Genomic DNA, 21,045 nt, shown 5'->3' with positions numbered 1-21,045 from the left:
TTTCAAGGTTTCTTCTGGAGACACAGTGATCTTTGTGTGCGCCGGAGAACGGTGTGAGGTTATAGCCGAGCAAGAGCAAAATCTCATTAGCTCCACAAGCAGAGAGGGGAGGAAGAGTAAATATTATTAGATTAATCTAATGACTAACGGCAGCGTTTTCATTTGTGGCATAAACAGAACTCAATACGAAGCACAATAGGAAAGAACACCATAAAACCTTCCGTCGTGACTACTCTGCTCGGTTCACAACAACACAAGCACGTTAAATACAACGTTTATTGTGCGTGTTGCTTTATTGTAAGGATACAGCACGAGACTCTCAAAAGACGTCGTCGCTGTAATTTTTAGGCAATATATCAATATTATATCATTATCGTGATATGAGACATTATATCGTCTTAGATTATGGGTATCGTTATATCGCGATATGGCCTGAGTGTTGACTTTTCCTGGTTTTAAAGGTTGCGTTAAAGTAAGGTGAGTTTTCTCAACTTACCAGACTATTCTTGTTTACAGAGTGGGTTTTAGGAAAAATATCAAGATATATTAATGAGGGCTGTCACGATATTAGTTTTTCATTTTGCGATTATCAATAGAAATTCTGAAAAATTCTAGTCAAGCCATCTTAACTAGTTATTGCGTGTTTTTTGGTGTAGGGAGGTGAAGAGAGAGTGTAACCACTACTCTACAAATATGTGTAACAACTTTTTTTGTTTAATGTTGGGTGGCAACAAGCTTTAAGGCGCATAATCACTACCTATTATGACAAAGCAAGAACAAAAGGAAAAAAAAACGATTTAACAGATGATGTATTATTGACACGATATTATGATATTATCATATGTGCATTTATTTTCAAATATCGTGATTATCCAACTAATTTTAAATGACAACTGATGTATATCGCGACAGCCCTAGTTTATATCATGTATCACGATGAGCCTAAAAATATTGTAATTTTTTTTAAGGCCACATCACTCAATCCTAGCAATTATGTTGTTTTATTGCACCAGGCAAACAAGAGGGCTGTGGTTCTTTACGATGTGGTTTTGACAAAACAACACATATAACACATAATAATTACATTAAAAAAACGTTCCACCCTAATGCTGTTCAGAAATGTCTGAAAATAAACAAAGGGTTTGTGTGACACACACAGGTGAATGCATAAAAATAAAGATTTCATACAACAGTTCACCTGTCGCCCGGAGTGGTGCTAAGGTTAAGACCGTCAACACATGCACACGCGCACAAACACGCACACCAACACACACATGGAAAAAAAATTGGAGCCTACTGCTTCGCTTTGGACTGTGAGCCAAGTCTGAGACAAAGTCCATAGCCCTCCACTGGGTTATCAAACTGTGGCCCAGGCATGCATCCATCTGTGGAAAACATGGAGACTGTTCTCCCACACTGCACAGCTCAGCCTTTATCTACAGATGGTACTACTGAGCAGGAATGTGACCTTTGATTCAGTTTCTCTCACGGAACGAGCATCCCAGTGAAAAGTGGGAGAGGGTTTTTTTTTCTGGCCTCCCAAACCGGACAAATGAGCACATGATTGTTTGCGTGGCAAAGATTTGTTTAACACAATTTAAGTGTCCAGTGTAAGTGTGCTCATGTGAGGCCCATTCCACTGGATAAACGGGGGGAGGGGTGGATTCTTCCCATCGATACAAAGGCATCAGCTCCTGCATGTTGTGTACTAAGATCTGTTGGGAAAACAGTTCAGGTGAGATCTTAAATTGTGATCGAATCATAGCTTTTTATCGAGCTTATCAGCCACCTCCGACACAACTCGCTGGCCAAGTGGATAGAAGGGCTTGTGTGGTGACGCTGTGAAGTGGACTGGGTGGGTTACTTCTGCTCCGCTTCTTCATTTCTGAACCTTGATCACGTTGCCAGCAGGCAGAAGGGGGATTTGTGCATATCTGCAAAGATGCTGGCCCGAGTGAGCGGGGACAACAGTGGCTTGTTCTCGCCTTTTGTGCAGCGGGGCAGCTTCCTTGAGAGTAGCCAGAAGGGCTAAGCGGGAGAACTGCACGGGACCTCGGTGCTACATTATGCACAACGCATCACGCTGTTGACATAAACACACATCGTCAGCCCACAGATATATGTGATAAAAACAGCCTGAGGTGAATGACCCCATAATGATTCTGATGTTGTGGTGTTTGCTTGTTTAAAAATAAGACACTTCCTGAGTCAAGGAAAATAAAAAAATTGTGGTCACCGTTACGTAAGTAAGGAATGTATCCATGTATTTTTTATGCAGGTGAGCCCCAGCTCTGCTCCGAGGGCCCCTGATGGAGGAGTGACTGCATGAGTCTACTGGATGCCAGAGCACTCTTCTGCAGCTCTGCCAAGCAGGTAATTCACAAGCAGCAGCAGCATGAATAAAAGATAATGGGCCACAGCTGACTCCTTTATGCTGCATGTAATTTCACTAATTCCTCCAAGTGAAAGTCTTTTCCAAAGCTGGGGATTCTTGAAATTTTTCAATCTCGCCCATCTCAAACCCTTAATGTCTCTTAATTGGGCCGCAGTAATAAAAAATGCTGTATGTTTTAGTGGGCAGGTGGCGGTAAAAGTATTGCGATGCAGCGCGATAAAGAAGTATCTTAGCGTGGAAGAAGCTAGTCTAAGTGTATTTCAAAAACAACTTTATACTAGCAGTGTTATGATTGCATCAATGGGTATTAACATACATTGTATATGCTTTTATTTAGTCGGAGCGAAGATACCAGCCTCTTAAAGCAGATCTTGAATAAGCTGAGAAACCACACGTGTGCCAATGAAAGATGTTTGGAACAGGATGTATCCCTAATCATTCTCATTTACTTTGGCTTTTACGCTTCTGGCTCACAGTTTTGTATACTGGCATAACAAGTGGCTTACTCTTCCGCTAGTCGGCCGGGCACGCAGGAGCTGCCAGGAAACCCAAGTGCTTGTTGAGTTTTATAGAGCGGTATGGAATGTACTAAACACTGCATTTTCACTGCGGCAATAGGCGAGCTGATGGTCTGTGATGAGGAGCAGCCAGAGAGCTGAGCCCTACAGGTACAGTATCTATGGGAAACAGAGTCAGGGCTGGTGGTCAGCGGCTACTGTGTGCAGAGATAGGATTCCACGTCAGTTGATGGGCACAAGAGAAGATGAACTTATCAGGGCGTGCAGACCTCCTGTGCCCCATCTGAATGGTGACTAGAAGGAAACTGTTACTTGTTCCTCACTCTTGTGTGTCTAAAGCGTTACCCTCCAGAAAGCCTTTAAGCTCACGGGAAAAAAAAGTATTATATAGTCTGAATCCAGTACTAAAATAATTAATTTAACCTAAACAGGGTGTCTGCAGGTACCAGATGCTTAAATGTAATGCTTTTAAAACCTTTTCAACATCATTTTTGACCAAATTTAAGACAGATTATTGAAGAATCATCTTTTTTTTATTCAAGCATTCTAGGTAAGGATTGGACAAGGTAATAAGGAAGGTTGGAACAAGGTTAGTTGGCTAGCTGTACTGTGAAAGGAAATTCAAATAGCAATGGCACGAGTGAAAGAAATACACTAACAGCATACCGCAAAAAAAAAGTCTTGGGTTCATCTAACTGAGCTGGTTTAGTAGAAAAATAAATATAATGAGATCTTTGTTGTATGTTTTTTTGAGTTGTGTACTTGCATTATGCCAAATGTGTCCAACAATGATCAAACCCACAATTTTGTTCAAGGGAACGGTGCGTTTCATTTGATCAGTCAGAGTCAGAGAGTGAGGAGGGAGGTCGGCGAACGTGACTAAACGTATCTTCGTCCATGAACATTTCTGCTTGAGTCATGTAGATAGTTTTTCACTGGTAGTGGTGATTGTTTAACAATGAAGACTACAACTCCCATGATCCTACACTATTTTTGTCTTTTGTTTTGGTGGAGAGAACTCAAGAGGCAGAAATGACATGCCGTGGGTTTAAAAAATGGATAAATGAAATCAGATAAAATGTCAAATTTAAGACTATGTAATGACTTTAAGGCATTGTGTTTATAAAATTATGTGTAAGACATCTTCAAAAGGACCTGCAGACACCCTGCGACATCAGACAAGAGAATATTTGATCAAAGTGAATCACAGAGAAGTTTTTCATCACAAAGTATACTTCTAAGAAGGTGGCGCTCACTCACCTCTACAATGTCCGAGTTGGTTCTGCTCTCATGGGGTTCGTTGTACTCTGTGTATTTCAGTAACACTTTGTCCATGTCTGTGCTGGCGTACTGGAACAGTTTGTTAGAGCTGTTGAAAATGATGAGGGCTATCTCACAGTCACATAGTACGCTCAGCTCGTAGGCCTTTTTCATCAGGCCAAACTTCCTCTTTGTGAAGGTAACCTGAGGAACACACAGAAAACAAAACCAGCCATTACAGAGGAAAACAGTCCCTCTAAATAAAACAGATGAAATCCGAGGGAACAAATTAGAAATTTGTACATCTACACACAAGCGTAAATGTTCGTTTTGCATTCTTATTATAACAGAAGGCAGTAGTTTATTTCTCCAACTCCATGTTTACTGTACAATTGTCGGTGGTTGAAGAAGTATTCACATGTTTTACTTAAAGTGGAAGCAGACAACATTTCCCCTCCCTGGCGTTTCCAAGTCATATTATTTTTGGCGCCGTGGTCACAAAGACAGCCAGATCGCTTTTGGTTTTTCCTCAGTAGCAAGTACCAACAACACGAGACAAAACATGAGTTTATTCATTCATTTAGTCTATACTTGAGACGTGAGAAGTGAAATGGTGCCAGGCTGCCAGCATGACTGGAACAGCAGTCAGCCTTCATTTTTTTGTGCCCGGTGGCAGACAAAGATTGCATAGTGAAAGTAAAGTTTATAGGGAATCTAAACGCAGATGGTGTCATTACTCTATAGCCATTACATTGTGCAATCAACATTTACTTCATGATGGTAAGTTAAAGCGAAGAACTTGTCTACTGCCAGCTTCAGTAAATGTAGCAGCACCACTCCATTACAAACAGAAGTCTTGTATTCAAGTAAAAGTACAAAGTTGCTATCAGCAAAAAGTACCACTAGTAGATATCACGAGAAAAATACATATTGTGCAACATTTTATTGTCAATTATATTGGAATAATTTTAGTGCTGTGTTGAAGTATAAGCAGTAAAGCTGCAACAATTAGACTAGTGTTTCTTAATCCTGATCCTGCATGTTTTAGATGTTTCCCTGCCCCCACACACCTGATTCAAATGAAGTGTTCATTGACAAGTTTCAGCAGAGCTTGAAAACGATCGAAAATGATCATTTAAATCAGGTGTGTTGGGGCAGGAAAGCATTTAAGTACATGTTGCCAACTACCAGCCCAAATCTGTTTTTTGGCGTATCCAGAATGTTTCCAGATTGATTTTAGGAAGTCTGGAAGGCAAAAAAAACCCCACATTAAACGCAATTTTTGCCAACTGGATCTGGACCACATTTGGAGGTGATAATTGATTCAAGCAAAAATGTCAAACATTTACCGGTTCCAGCTTCTCAAACAGAAGGATTTGCTGCTTTTCTTTGTCATTTATGGTACTAAGTGAAGAGTCTTTTAGTTTCAACTGCTGGTTGGACAAAGGACACAAAACACAATATTTCACTCTGATAGGTGGTAAAGTAAAAGAAAGTAAGAGGAACAAAACACGGAAAAGTACAGGTACCTAAAACACTTACTAAACTACAGTAATGCAGTAAATGTAGTTTCACCACTGACGACTGTGGTGGCAACGCACTCTAACTAATACTGCAGAGCTGCTTAATGCTGATTATTTTGTATAAAATCTCTAAGTCAAGAGTTCTGCTAAGTTTTAAAAGCCAATGCGAGTGAAAAACAAACACTGTCATCTGGAGCGTACAATGTAGGCTAAGCCAGGAAAATAACAGTATTAACAGCCTCATTATATTACAACAATGTTACTGTAACCAAGGTGACAGATAACAAGATCAGTCCTCCTTTAGGAATGATTGCAATGACATAGTGCATGTCTCAAACGTCTAGTTATCAGGACAGAGGTCAGGGTAAGAGGCACGAGTCAGCGAGCTGAGTCAGAGCTTTGGCAACAACAGGGGTCCATACATTACTGTAGCCCCTGACTCCATATACGGAAAGCTATCTCTGTAGTGCAGCATAAGCCTTGTAACGTGAGCCCTCAGATGGGACTTGGGGTCATACATCACTCCAATGGTAATGCAACCCTCTCTGCAAAGTGACTTTATGTCCTGTACCTCTGCAGCTCTGTCTCTGTGGTCGCCTCAGACCCATACACACATGTCATTATGTTACACCACCTCTTTACAGTATATGCTAGTCATTTCTCAAGCTGAAATCATCCCTCGCCAGCAGGGAGGACAGAAATGCATCTGTTTTCTCCTCCTTTTGGTTTTGTAATGGTTGTTTGCAGAAAATAGCTTTAAAATGTTGTATATTTGGAGTCAGATTTATGTTTTCTCCAACTGCGCGTGTCTTGTTGAACGCGTATTGTACGACGTGGCTCGTGAATGTGCTCGTGAAAAGCTGCGCTTGGAGCCACAGAGGAGCGCATGTGTCTGTATTCTCCATCAGCTTCACTGACCTACTAAGAGAGGAGTTGAGCAGATGAGCTGGCTTTGTTCAACTTTAATTGGTCACAGCTTGCGGCTATACCCTCATTTTAACTGGTATAATGCAGTATAATCTTATGTGTTGCATAGTGTGTATGTAACTGTCGAGGCGGTGGGGTCACTCCAACTGTGATAAATGAATTTCAAATCTTCCACACTACAGGTAATTACACAGGACCATTATTCCCGCTCTAGACATGGAGGAGCCTGTCCTCGTGTCACTCTCTATTCAATGTGCCCGTGTTAGTCGAGCTCATCCGACAAACCAGATTCTAAAATGACATTTCCTGAAATGACAAGGTTTGAATGCAGGAGGAGCTGAATCAAATGACATGTTTCCTCGCAAATCGCAGACACATAAAGCCTTTGAGTGAGTTTGGTGGAGCAGAAAAAAGCATTGTGTGGTTTTTGTGCGTGTCATTCTGATGAGTGTCTCAAGGTGGATCACTGCAGAGAGGCAGTCAAAGGGATACAGTCTGACCGGTCTCACGTCGAGCAGATGCAGTTTCTAACCCTCTGATGCTCGTCTCCTCTGCCCACTCGCTCATTTTGCCCGCTTACATATTTGTTTGTTTGCCTAACCAGCTGGAAAGCAGGGGCTGTGACGTGGGGGGAAATGATTAACAAATTGTATGCTCTTTAGCAGATGAATGTGGCTGTTAAGCCATGGAGATGTCACCTTTCAGCAGGAAGCCCAGGATGAGACGCTGAGCGAGGACTTTGTTCCACCTGGATGCATGGCAGAGTGCTGAGTGCAGGGCTGCTGACCCAGGCACCGCTTCATTTCAACCTCAGCAGCAGCACTGAGACTTGGTCCTTGCCCCAGCCATAGACACAGTGCCTCTGCAAAAGCCAGCTGCTGCTCACACAGCCATTAAAGGTGACGACCACATTACTCTTCTCTACATTACAAAGTTGCCTTTAAAAGGGGAAAAAAGAGGCTGTTTTGTACAGTTTTGCCCTATTTTTCTCCTTTCGTTAGAATACATTAGAAGTCCAGTTCAATTTGATAAGTCATGACAAAAGCAGCGCTGAGTTTTAAAACCTACATTTACAAATATAACCTCCCTCCACCCCCATCTTCTCTGGGGTGACGGGTGAGACGGTGGAAAACCACAGACATCCTTGAGGTCAAGTGGGAGGTTCACTGGCGGAGCTTTCCTATGGTTCACCAAGTCAAAAGACACCCACATAGACGCTCAGTGTGGTTTTAAAAATGTGAGCTGCTCCTATAGTAAGATGTGGTACACATGTAGTCTACATCCCTGACTAATTCATGTCATTGTCACAGTGACAGGATTAGTCTCAGTATTGGAAAGCTGCGTTGTACAAAGTGCATCTTACAGCTGTTCTGAGAAACAAAAATGTCAGGGCGGACGAGGAGGGAGGCCACGTTTGAACTTCGAATAAACCGGAGTGATTCCAACTTTCTCAGCTTTTGATAAGGTCATTATAACAGCTCACACAATAGTAGGCAGATCAGTGACTATACCAGCATTTCATTTAGACTGCGCCAGGCTGACCTTTTAAGAGGCTCTCACAATGTCAAGATGAGGTGGTAATTCTGATCTCGATTCACACTTTACGAAATTTCAACTTTTTCCCAAGCGCCCCACCACCATTAGCTGTATTTATTGAGCTTTAACTGGGCTTGGCAATTCACTTCTCTTTCGTACTTTGAGTATGAACTTTATGTGGGTTTTTTTGTGCAAGAAGGGCCGGATGATTAATCAAAATATTATGGAAACTGCAGGAGCTGCAGTTTTTTGGTAAAGGTAAAATGTGTCACAACGTACCTTATAAATGAAGCACTGTGGTGCTGAGGAGATGCCCCGGCCTACAAATCACACTCTCCAGACGTGAGCGAACATGCTTGTTTGATACCGACCCCAGCAAAAATCTGATCATTAATTTTACATTCTTTTTTTTTTTTTGTGAAAGTGAAATGTAAAAGTGACAATTTCTGCGCAAAAAGCAACTCACAGTTACAATATCTGTCAAGATAATCACAATACGATTTTATTTTTGCATATTATGCAGCCATATGTGCAAGCCAACGAGACCATAAAGCACATTTCACGCTGCACTGTGCATTTTGCTTCTGTAAAAATTATATCAGTCAAAATCGTTGCCAAGAGAAAAAAGAATGCCAGTGTAGATTCACGCTGTTTACCTTTCTGAGGTTATTACTGAAACCGAAACTCAAAGGGGAAAACAAAGGAGCAAAGTTAACAGTTTCGTGATAACTGGGCGTGCTAAATGCAACCGTTTATCTGCAAAATTGCAAAGTTGTATAACCTACATCATGAGCATATGTGCTTTCCCTGCAATATTTCGTTTTTGTTTTCATCTTCCACAAGAGAGACCCTTCCACAGACACTGTGCAGTATATAACAACATATGCTATAACAGACCCCGACGCACACATCCAACAAGAGTTGACGTGTCAATCATAAGGTCTATCAATGTCGGTCCTCGGGCAGAGGTGCCAAGCTGACAAACAAGACATCTGGGACTCAGAGTGCAGCTGTGACTGGGGCATGGCAAGAGATGCTTGAGTCACTAACACCTTCAGTGGGGTGAGGAGCTAGCGGCCTTATTAGAACCTCATGTCACCTCTGATGGCCCCCGTGGCAGACATGAGAGTGGGCTTGAGAGTCAGAGAGGTCTGGCACCAGCTGGCAGAGTGACCCAGGCCCTGTGGCTGCTGCCCTGGCTACGCAGTGCCAGAGCGTGTGGACCTGGGAGACAGGCCAGGGCCACCGCGACTGTCTGCCTGGATCAGCTCTCGCTGGGAGAAAGGACAGCCCCAGGATGCCCATGTGGACAAGTGAGGGCGCAAAGGCCTCGCCGACTGGGTGGGATTGACCTTGAAACCTACAGTAGCCGTGACTGATCCTGTTTAGTGGAGAGGGTGACATGCTAGTTAGAAAAACGCAAGCAGGTTTCCTCGAAATATCTCTAATCCATAGTGAGGGTGATCCAGTTTAAAGACAATTGGCTTGTTCGATTTATTGTCATTGTTGTTAAGTGTTGGAAATAATTCTACATCATTTAAAAGTGTGAGCATTTTAGTGACGCATGACAGAGGAAATTAAAATAACCATCATCTAACTTTATGTTTTGCAGCCTCAGCGCAGTTTTCATGGACATTACACATCATCTGGGACAATGATAATTTATGCACTGGCAGTCACATTTAACAGTGCTCTTTAGTTCTGTCCACGGCCTATCAACAAGCTCTTTACCTGTCAGAAAAATAATGACAACGGCTCAGAACTTCAGGAATGGGTGAAGGCTGAAAAACGGGAGGTATGCGCTGTGCTGCTCCCTGGAGAGAAAGTGAGAGAGAGCGAGAGAGCTGCGCTGTGCCTACAGGCATCCGAAGTGCCAGAGCAAAATCCAAAATGAGCCACAGCAAGGGCAGGCAACCCTCCACCCAGCAGCAAAATCATCAAACTTTTAATGACTTGGGCAATTACCCCCAGTGAGCCTGCTTAATGGCATCCAGAGGACGTCACCAGACACTGCTCACTAGGCTACACCAGCCTCTTCCCCACGCTGACTTACAAGACTAATGTGTACCCCCCTGTAGATCCACGCGCAGCATGGCATCTGCTCTGTGAAGAAGCAGGTGAAAGACCCTGAAAATGTTCACTGAGCGCCACTGGCTCTGCTGTTGTTATTCTGCGCGGTTCATGAGTTACGAAGCAGCAAGTCAAAACACAACAGAGACTCAAGGCCAAATTTCACTTCCATATAATTCCAGTGTCTGCTTGCAAGAAAGAAAGAGATGCTGTGTGTGACTCAAAGGGTAATAATTGCTGTGAATAGTGTCAATGAGGAGAATCAGCCAGGGAGGTGCTGTTGCCTGGTTGTTACCCAGCATTCATTTGCAACCGGCGTGTCAGTCGGGCTGATGACTGTGTCGCTGTCTTGTAGGACCATCACTTATGCAGGACGTGGCGCAGGAACTGACTCTTCACCATCCTACAGTATGCATGACAGGACCTCTGCAGCCGTCATGTCTCACTCTGTACACAGCAGAGACACACACTCGCACATGATGCGCACAATATTTTAGTTGTTGTCTTATCTTACCTCGTCTCTTTTGCACAATACACTTCATTACCCTGACTTATGGAATTGTGTCATCATAAACTGCAGGTAATGACTTGAAGAAAAAAAATAAAAATATCAGCCAAGTTCACTGCCTGTCTCAACTCTGCACTCACAGTTCCTGATAGATTGTGCAATTACAGACCTCCTCAGCCTTTGCCACGCTCTGTATTATAAATCCTGAAAGGTTAACAGCCCTCCTAAAGCACTTGCAGTGATAACGCAAGGGAGCCCCAGTTGTCCCCACACAACATCCCATACAGCAATACTATCTAATTAGCCCACTTAAGGACTTCTTTCATTTTAATGCTATGACTATGGATAGCTAGCAGCAGAGCGGCGTAGATAAAGATTCAAATTGTCTCCCGACAATGGGGACCATATGCTAATGGCTATTCCCCCTAGGTTAGGAGCACGCCCCAGGGAGATGGCACTGTGCGCTTCATGGCCCAGGAAAAAAAAAAAAGGAGAGGAAGACACACACGCATACATCACTTTACACCAAAGCTTTATTTTAGCATGGCGGTCTATTGTCACAGCACATTCTCTGCTGAGCCAGCTAAAACCTACTAAATGCGAGCTCAAGTGCCTGCGCTCTGCTGATAAACTTTCTCACAAAATATACAGGGAAGCATTTAAAATCTGATGCAAACAGTCGAGTTTGGGAGACACCTTAATAATAAGCAACGTCTCTCTCTGCAGCTCTGCCTTTCAGTGAAACAAAATGTCCTCCCCCCGCTCTCAGTGTACAGAACGGATCGTCTGAAGGGTTAACTTCACCCAGGGTACACTTGACAACCTGTTTTCATGTAATTTCCTCTCTTCCTTTTTTTCCCGCAGTGTCACAGGTCATTGCATACACTGTAGATACCAGCAATGAGGTGATTCCTCTCCTACGCTCCTGTTTGGATCCCACCCAGAGCCAGGTGTTATACTGATAATTGGCCGACAGTGTGGATTTTTGTGTTGCACTTGGCTGAACTGCTCGCCTCAGACAGAGACACGGTCAGAACACCGGTTGGCTGCTACCGTATCATGTTAATACCCTCAGGAGAGGAAGCTACTGTACCTCCATTATATTTCTGTATGCACAGCAAAAAAGTTGCTCCACCTGTGATGGAATGCAAATGATATTATTTACAAGATGTGTTCTAGTTTGCTATGGGAAACCTTCGCCGCTTCATTAATTGGTATAATTTGTCAAAAACTGCGCTCCTGCTTCCCTAACTTAGCTCTTGTATCAACAGAAGAGTGGCTAAAAAAGAAAATGAACCCAGCCGTCCTGCTATAGATATCCAAGCCTGTTATTCTTGTTTCAGACGGGCTGTTTTGTACGATGTTTTGCTGTTTAGGAGTTTTATATATAACACGAGCAGACAGACTGAATTCCAGCTCTCTCCCTCTCTGCGGCTAGCTGGGACCAGCGCAGCCGAGGTTGAGAAGGGTGCTGTGTGTCCCGCTGACCCACCCTGCAAATGAGAGGGTGCTGTGGTGCAGTGGCTGCTCCTAATTACTACCAAACAGCTGCAAACACATAGGGCTACAGCGAAGGGGCCCAGCCGTACTGCCAGGCCAGGGGACAAGCCCTACAGTGTGGGGAGGCCACAGGCGGCCCGCTGTGCTCCGCGCTACCCTCAGTTCACTCCCACGCCATGAGGCCCCCGCTACAGCCCAGCGCTCCTGCTGCCTCATCAACTTCTCGGGCTGAAATTGCAGGGTGGCAGGGGAATCATGTCTGTAAATACGACCGCACTGACAAAGAAATGTCATGGTCCCTGTTCAGCTGGCCGGGACTTTGGGGAGGGAGGTATGTCTGTTTAGATCCATGCACACCATGACAGCTGCTGAACTCTGGGCCGAGGCAGCAAAGGAAAATAGAAGACGAGTGTAACCTTCAGAGAGGTACGGGGCAGACTGTTTTCTCAGACACAATGGAAGCAAACAGTAGCATCTTGTAAAGTAAGCTAAGAGTTAAGCTGAGAGAAAAGCTAATATGATAAGAATATTTAACGTAAACTGCATTTGGAACCTCTAAAAACATGGATGGATGGATAATTAACAAAATTGTGACACTCACCTGCCTGTTCCTCTCATCCATGATCCTGGTGATCTGTATCTTCTTCCGCCCCATGGCTGCGTCCTTTCCGGTCTCTCTGACACCTCGACAATATCAGAAAAACAACACGATTTCTTCCCCCCGCTCTCCTAGCACATCGTGCGACAGCCTCTCTTCTTGTATACGCTCGTTCTTCTCTCTTCTGTCTTTGCAATACACTCTTCGATAGACCACACCGCAATCTGCAAGAGAGGACCAAAAGAGACAGACAAAAAAAATTAGAGATGGAGGGGGGGGAGAGGCGGAAGAAAGTTAACTTGACACTCGACAATGTTCCACCTTCAGGCACTTCAAAGCACCCGAGGGCTCTGTTTTCTGTTCTCAGGCACAGTCAGAAAGCATGAGACCCGCATGGCGTAAATCTTATCTCCTCTGCTGCTGCACTTGAGCTGCAAGTCAGTGAAAGACGGCTTCACACTTTCAGGGCAGCTGCTGTACAAGACTGGTTCTACTGAGCTGTACCTGATTAGATGGAGAAGGAGCCGGTGACACACTTTCTCCAAAATAATCACAAACTAGCATGTTGTATCTTGTGTTTTAAATCAGTACATAAATGTTAAGTTTAAAAGAATGTGTTTCAAACTGTTGTACCAGGGCGTTAGGTGCCAGATTATTTCTGCTGTACTATAGTTTGCTAGAAATCGACTCATCCAAATACTCGGACATCAACGAATCCTTTTGTTATTTCTATTTGTTGTGATCAAGTTTTAAAAAACTACGTTCACCTTAATAGAAAAAGTTTTAAAGTCTACCTTCCCTTGCCTGCAGAAACAGAAACAGTTTCTCTCTTGAGCTGACCCACCCTGATGCCAGCTTTGCTCTTAAGATGATTAAGAGAGCACCCAGGCTGGGGTTGACAGTAGTTGAAATCTCCTGAGCTGGAGGAGAAGCCACGGGGTGTGAGGAGGGTGGGAAGTATATTCCCTCATGAGCTTGTAACCTGGCCAGTGGTTCAGACCGCACTGTTCCCCAGAGAGCATCTAACTCTGTCCTGTCTCTGCTTCTCTGCGAGAAGAGATATAGCCCCGTCCCTGGAGGCGCATCCATCACTTACACCCAGCAAATAGAAAATGTCTAAACAACTACATTTCCCCTATGAGTACAAATGTAGAAAGGTTAACAACTCAGGCCATTAGATGCAGTCAGCAGTTGTGAGGTGAGGAAGCCAGGGGCCGAATTGGCAGCGAAATCGAAAATGACCAGTTCCAGTGGCACACAGTCATTATGGGTTACAGATGGACTGGCATTATGGTGTCTGGCTGTCTGAATCGGGGCTCCACTGTAGGCAAACTTGACTGAGATCACCTCGCTAACTACCCACGCACTGCTGTCAGAGCCAGGAAAGTAACCGCCTGAACCCCCACAAAGAATTTCCCCAAACCACATCACAACAGGCCAGGGAGAATGACGGTGTTCTTTTTCATTCACCATTTCACACACACACACACACACACACACACACACTGACAGAGCAGTGTTCAAATTAGAGAAATGTTGAGGGTGGGGGAAGGGGATCAGATACACCGGAGCCATCCTGAAACCAATTGTGATAATGTAATAATTTCATAACCACTCATTCTGGGGTTTTAACCATTTTTTTTTTTTTTTTTTAACATATTATTGAAATCTTAAGTGATTTTCCTGAAAAGGGAGGTATGTTCGGTGAATTCACTGTTTTAAAAGTTATTATAATGACAGAAATGTGTCTTGATTTTGTCCCTTTTTTTTATTTCATCACACAAAAAGTAAGTTTAATGCTTTTGGGAGCTGCAACGATTAACTGATTAATCGATCAGTTGTCAACTATTTAACTAATCGCCACCTATTTTGATAATCAATTAATCATTTTCTTGGATTCCAGCTTCTTCAAAGTGAATATTTTCTGGTTTCTTTACTCCTCTATGACAGTAAAACTGAATACTTTTGGGATGTGGACCAAACAAACATTTGAGGACGTCATCTTGGGCAACAAGAAATCGATTCATCAAGAAAATAATCAACAGTTCAATCGACTAAGAAAATGATCATAAATTGCAGCCCTGATGTTTTTTTATCGAAAAGGCAAGTGATGAACTTGAACAGACAATAGACCACTGTGGCGTATTTTATCTACAGTACTAGAGATAAAGATGCAATCTGTGTTTGTACAAGTCGGAAGCTTTGAAGCTTCACTCACAATGTTGACATTCAAATTCTGAATCAACAGTCAAATGCAGGGCTCCTTTATTTCGCAGCTCTATTCATTCTTCTGAAACCTGGTATTTCTGCATAGCTGCACATAAATATTAGACTACACTAATATTATTAGTATGATTCTATTTCCAGTGGTGGCTGCGCAGGGTTGTTTCATGTGATCCAAACATTTCCAGTAACTCCAGAACGGCCTTAATCCAAATGTCAAAATTCATTGAAAAACGATAAATGTGATGGTTTACACAACCACAGAAACAAAAATCTATTTTGTTTCTGTCACATTTATGGTAAATTCCTTAAGTCTTTACGAAACTAAAGATCATATTATGTATCGGCATTCGCTCGGTTTGATCTGCTCCATTTAATCTGGTGAATCAGTTTATGCAAATTGAGGAATTGTAAGGTGATGACGTCTTAAAACATGAAGTCAGACATTATTCGCAAGCCTCAATAGAAGCTTTGAAAGTGAGTAAAAGTGACATTCGTTACAGCTCTATATAGTATGTCACAGTTTTTATGGGCCTACGTGTGAATTTGATGTTGGTTTAAGGGAGCTTATCTGAGGTGGACTTATCTGTAATCATCTGTTGAGACAGATCTGAATTCACCACAGCAGATTATGGTCTTTGAGAGCACATCTGAATGTGTTCATCAATGTAACATGAGTGTACGCAGTGTGTCCCTCTAAAATTACAATCTTACGCCTCCAAAATGCTCATTTCATGAAAGTCCAGTGGAATTTTACGACACAAAGGATCAAGACGCTCTCATGCATCCACAGGCATGCGCACATCTCTTCCTCTCTTTTTACAGACGAGCTGTCAGAGCAGGACAGTTCAAGTCTAGAGGCATAATAGCGTGTGTCATGACATTTCTCTTACACAGATACGAAATGACAAGCTGAGAGGGCCTTCAGACTGCAGGTGTGCCGCGCTCCCAACTTAGTGTCCACATTCATCAAAAGTTAGTCGAAAGCTGACAAAACGTCATTTTCGGGATTTGATTGATCTCTAATCTGATGCTGCGGTTGATCATATCACAACATACTTCAGTGTAGATCAAGTGACACAATTTCCAGAACTAAGTGGGAAATTTAAAGCTGGCACCACTGCCCAGATAGACATGTCAGAAGATGGTCAGATTACAAAAGGGGAACAATGTCTGCACTGTAACAGAGGCCATGTTTGTGCGTGACACTACAACTTCTCTCGAGTGTTAGATGGGACAGAGTATCTGTTTATGGCTTAAATCATGTGCTCTTTGTGTGTGTGTGTGTGTGTGTGTGTGTGGGGGGGGGTGTTTGTGTGCTTTGCAGTCCATGTCTCTCCAGAATCATATAATACGTGCGGTGAAGAAATTTAATAAGAAGGTCATAAAAGTGTATTTTTTGGCTAAATTGAAGTGTATTAACATGTTTTATTCCACTGAATCGTTTCCAGTGAAAAACATGCTGCCTTCACTTAGAGACTATTTTTACAAAGGAGTACAGAGGACCGATAGAGAGCTCTGTCACATGGTGCAACGACAATCACTTGAAGCGCTTAATATCAGGAAAAACCAATGAGCTTGTGGTGGACCACCAGAGGAACAGGAGGATTCCTGTCCTGGTTGTCATCCGGGGAGAGGGAGTAAAGAGGGTGGACTCTTCCAAGTACCTTTGGGTCCGAATTAAAAAGAATCACCATCTGGGTTGTGGTGGAGTATGCTTCTATGTCAACATGTTTGTACAATGTCAGCCACGTGAACTGGCTTCGGATGACACAGAGTTCCAGTGGGTTAACAACAAAAACCCCAAACCATGCCGCTCCACAACGACTCTGTTCCACAACACATTTAACAACTTAATACAGTTCTTCAGTGCAACTGGCAAGCCATTAATAAATGTTGGAGAATTTACCCTCCTCAATGAGCCCCATTCTGTGCTCAACCAGGAAACACATGGCTTTCAACCAAGCCCCCAGGAAGGGCGCCAGGGCTTTGAAGCTAATTTGATATAGTGGCAAAGCCGCGTAATTACAACGCCACGTGGTGCGCAGTGGTTGCAAAGACTTGCAATGTGAAAGATGCTGCGAAATGCCTTTTTTTTAATATCAGAATTTAATCCATTCGGTTCAATAACATTTAGAAAGTCTAGATGAGCCGCACCATAAATCATATTGTCCCCATTTAAGTGAGTGGTTAGTTTGGCTTCATGCACCACCGAGCTCCGACACTGTATCCAGCTAATACATCCACGTATGTACTTTCCCAACTCATAATAGTGCTTTCTTTCTAAAACGTGTGGCAACCACAAAAATTCATGTTTGCGCAAACTGCTTCGCACTCCAGTGATCATGATGTGATTTTGATTGCTGTTCTATGAGTACAGTCACTCAGCTCATCCAACACCTGCCTTCAATCAGCTCATCACCTCTCCAGTATTCAGCCCTGGCTCTTCATCCATTCATATCAAAATTGTTTTCTCAGCTACAGTCAAATGTTTTTGGAAAACTATTCCTTCTGTTGTTGTCTAGCTTGTTATTCATTGTCTTCCCCCCCTTGCCTCCGGATCACCTCTCACCTCCCTGTTTGCCTGGCTGCCAACACTTGTGCAAACTTCATCCTGCACGCATTATGTGCGTATGTGTGTGTGTGCGTGTTTGTGTTTGTGTATGGGTGGGGCTCTTCCAAGTAACAAAAATTAGAGTCAAAGTTGTAGTCATCCATGACAGAAGACAATGCTTCAAGTATGGATGTTGCACAACCACACGGGTGATACTTGTTGACACGGTGTAAACGCGAGGCCTACAGCAAAAGTCTCAGTCAATATATCATATATATATATAACTTGAATATAATCTTTTTTTTTTTACTTTCTAACATCGGTATCGCCATCAGTCATGCTCTAATTCATACTTTCTCTGACTTTTTTGTCTGCAGGTGGTTTTCCATTTTGTCTGAAGTTTAACAAGAAAAAGGACTGACATTACAGCCAGCCCAGTTAACACTGAACCTTCATAAACCGGGGTTTAAAAACGCTATAGGATGAGCTGCGCCGTCTGGCAAGTCAGTTTTGGTCTGGCAAAACGGACCGAGCACTATGTAATTGCACTTAGGTCAGTCATTTCCGTGTGGACACGCTGAACATCTCCGCTCACAGCGGCTAAGAGATATTTGTACCAGTAACCCTACAGGACAAACCGCTAGTATAACATCTATCAGATAAAACTTTATGATCTCTCTGATTTTATTTGGTTGATTTTATGACTGCTTGATTTCATAAACCTAAACAATACAAGCAAGATTTGTAAAAGCCAAAAAAAGCACAGTTATGTATAAACGGCTTTGCATAATAAATCCGACACAGAGAAATGTCTGGTATCAGATCAAAAGGAAGATTTCAGTGCTGGCTTAGGTTGCACATACAAAGAAGCTCATTGTATAACTGCATCTCATCAATTACTCTTTTAAAAGACCTTGATATGATACACCTGGTCCACTTTGATATAAACAAGTCCAGCACTTCTGAAAGTTGCTTACCAAACATTTGTAACACATAAATCAATGTGCAGAGAATACGTGGCCACAGGAAGCTTGACGGAAAGTCAATATGACACGTCTAACACAATGAGTCCGGGCCTCACTGTACCTTCAGCCGGACACACATGTAGTTTTGGCATATGCAGCAGCTACAGTATAAGAACCTCTGCGACCAGAGCCACTTTCATCCTCCATGACGAGGTGTGAGACTGGTCAAGTGACAGGAGGGCCGGTCTGCCTCCACCTCCCAGAAGACAGAGCGTGGAGACACTGGGAGGCTTGGTGACAGGCCTGGCCCTTTCACAATCAATAAAACATGCTCAATTCCCAGTGTAATTACCGGATCCAGCACGTCCTCCTCCCTCTCCGCTTGTAAGTCTGTGTTCACTCCACACAAAGTTGAGCCATTACTCCCTCAACTGTTGTCCTATATAACAAGGTAACTAAATTACAGAGTAGATTTATGTTGCAGGTAATGAACAAAAAATGAGGCCAGTGTAATTCTGTATGTTTGTGATATAACAAAACTGTATGAATTGATTTACTCTAATCTTTTCCTGTATTCATCTCAAACGTGGAAAATAAAATCTAATTTGCTAAAGGTAATTTAGTAAATTCATCCTGTCTGACTTATTAAGAAGCACCAACTATGTGCCTCCACTTCTTTGAAGGTGATGGACGGCAGCCAAAGTCTTAAGCACAGCCGTGACAGTTGTGCTTCCTGTGCAAGGCAGCGTTAGACTCGGTATCCTACCGCAGGCCGTGGGCAGACAAGACTCAACTTCCTGCCCCTCCACTTCCTGTTATTCAGGACCCCTCTACATGCCCTCTGCGGGGGAGTCAGAGGGAGCCAGGGACAGACGGAGAGGAGGAAGAAAGGGAGGGACCACCTCAGGGACACCCTTCCCCTCTGATCCTTTCCCTTATTACCGTCCTGACCATAAGTCCGAGACTAAACAACAACAGAGGCTCATCTCTTGTGGCTTCATTCTGCTTGCTTATTATGTTTACTGGAAGGATCATTACACGGGCTGGACGACGTGCACACGCTGCTCCCAGCCACTCACTTTACAATTAGTAGGCAGGGACCTTTCCTTGTTATTCAAACACTCGAGCAGTTACATAAGAGTGAATCACAGCTCTCAAAACAAGAGTTAACATACGTTAAAACAACATGATTATGGCAGAAGTACGTTTCTGATAGAACGCAAAAAAAGCCCCGCGCGTGTAATCTGATGTGCATTGACACTGGGATTCTGTGAAATAATCCATGACGACGTTCTTAAGTGTATCGAACTCAAAGTGTCAACACTGTGGCTTAGATATGATTAGCTTCTGGCAGACTGGAGACATAAAGCGAAGCGGCCTAAATCCACAGTTTTACCGATTTGTTTCAATGGAGCCTTGACACCATGCGCGCTAGGAAATGAACATCCACCTCTTTGTTCTTGCTTTCATCAGGAGGTGCTGTACCTGTAAATGGGGCTGTTGGCCTGGGGGGAGTGGAGGCAAGCCAGCCCTCTCACGCTCTCTCCCTCTTCCCTTTTGTGCGAGTGCGCTTATCTCCCTCTCCAGCAGTGAAAGGCAGGATTGTGGCCCCAGCAGCATCACTAGTGTTAATGTCTCCTGATGCTAATCTGACACACGGCTGATCCCTCAACAACCACTTTCTCCATCCCCTCTTTTCAACCCCCCCCCTCCTCCTCCTCCTCTTCTTTCTCGCTTGCTTTTTCTTTCTTTTTCTTGCTCTCTTTCTTTGAACTCATGTTATACATTTCCTCACCTCAGTTTCCAAGGCAACTAATGAGATATAATTAATAAGAAGTATTGCAAGGGCATGTGAACAAAAAAAAAAGTGAAGAAGGAGGCTTTGAGAAATGTAGCGCGAGGTGGGGCAGTCTGCAAAACGTGGACTTTCTGCAGCACTTCCCCTTCCTCTGTAAAGCATTGCTTGGGGTGACATTTCTCACACCGGAGGATGATTTAAATAACATTCGTGAGATAGTAAAATTAAGTCTGGCAATTGTTCCACGAACTGCCCACAGATTTAAAGCCATGTAAGAAGATCGTCAAGCATCTTTCTTGTCTAATTTCATCAAGCAAAATGTTTCCTCTTCATATTAAATCAGCCGGAACGTAACTCAATCAAATACGACAAAAGTGCGTTGTTCAAAAGGAGATGTGACCTGCACAGTGGGGACAGCCCACAAAGCCAGCAGTGAGAGCCTGCGCTGAAATGGCAGCCAAGCAGACAGCGAGTGGTTAATCTGCCCTGATGACTGGTAGCTCAGTCCAACTCTCCAATGACCCAGCTGTAATCCCACATTGGATCAATGCAAGTTCAAACAATCCTCCATGCTGCTAGCACCTTGCTTGGGCTGGGGGATGGTGCCGTAAGATAGGGACCAGGAGACGGAAAGCTACTTATCACCTCCAAAATGACATCAAAAGGAAAG

At 43.4% G+C, this 21,045-nt stretch overlaps 1 protein-coding gene across 10 annotated transcripts in view; it reads right to left on the bottom strand.

Annotated features, from left to right (window-relative positions):
* Positions 1-21,045, bottom strand: part of mef2aa (myocyte enhancer factor 2aa) — a 72,691-nt gene that overhangs the window by 33,440 nt on the left and 18,206 nt on the right. For all 10 annotated transcript variants that reach the window (XM_084364046.1, XM_084364048.1, XM_084364050.1 and 7 more), the window contains exons 2-3: positions 12,839-13,059; positions 4,174-4,377 (exon numbers count right to left, since the gene is read on the bottom strand). In XM_084364046.1, the coding sequence (XP_084220172.1) occupies positions 4,174-4,377; positions 12,839-12,892 (258 nt within the window). In that variant the 5' untranslated portion in view covers positions 12,893-13,059. The remainder of the gene's footprint in view (positions 1-4,173; positions 4,378-12,838; positions 13,060-21,045) is intronic.

The sequence above is a fragment of the Pagrus pagrus genome, assembly GCF_965226575.1.
Source record: "Pagrus pagrus genome assembly, chromosome: 10".
NCBI classification, from domain to species: domain Eukaryota; kingdom Metazoa; phylum Chordata; class Actinopteri; order Spariformes; family Sparidae; genus Pagrus; species Pagrus pagrus.
The sequence above is the reverse complement of the archived record's forward strand: the minus strand, read 5'-3'. Positions and strand labels throughout refer to the sequence as shown.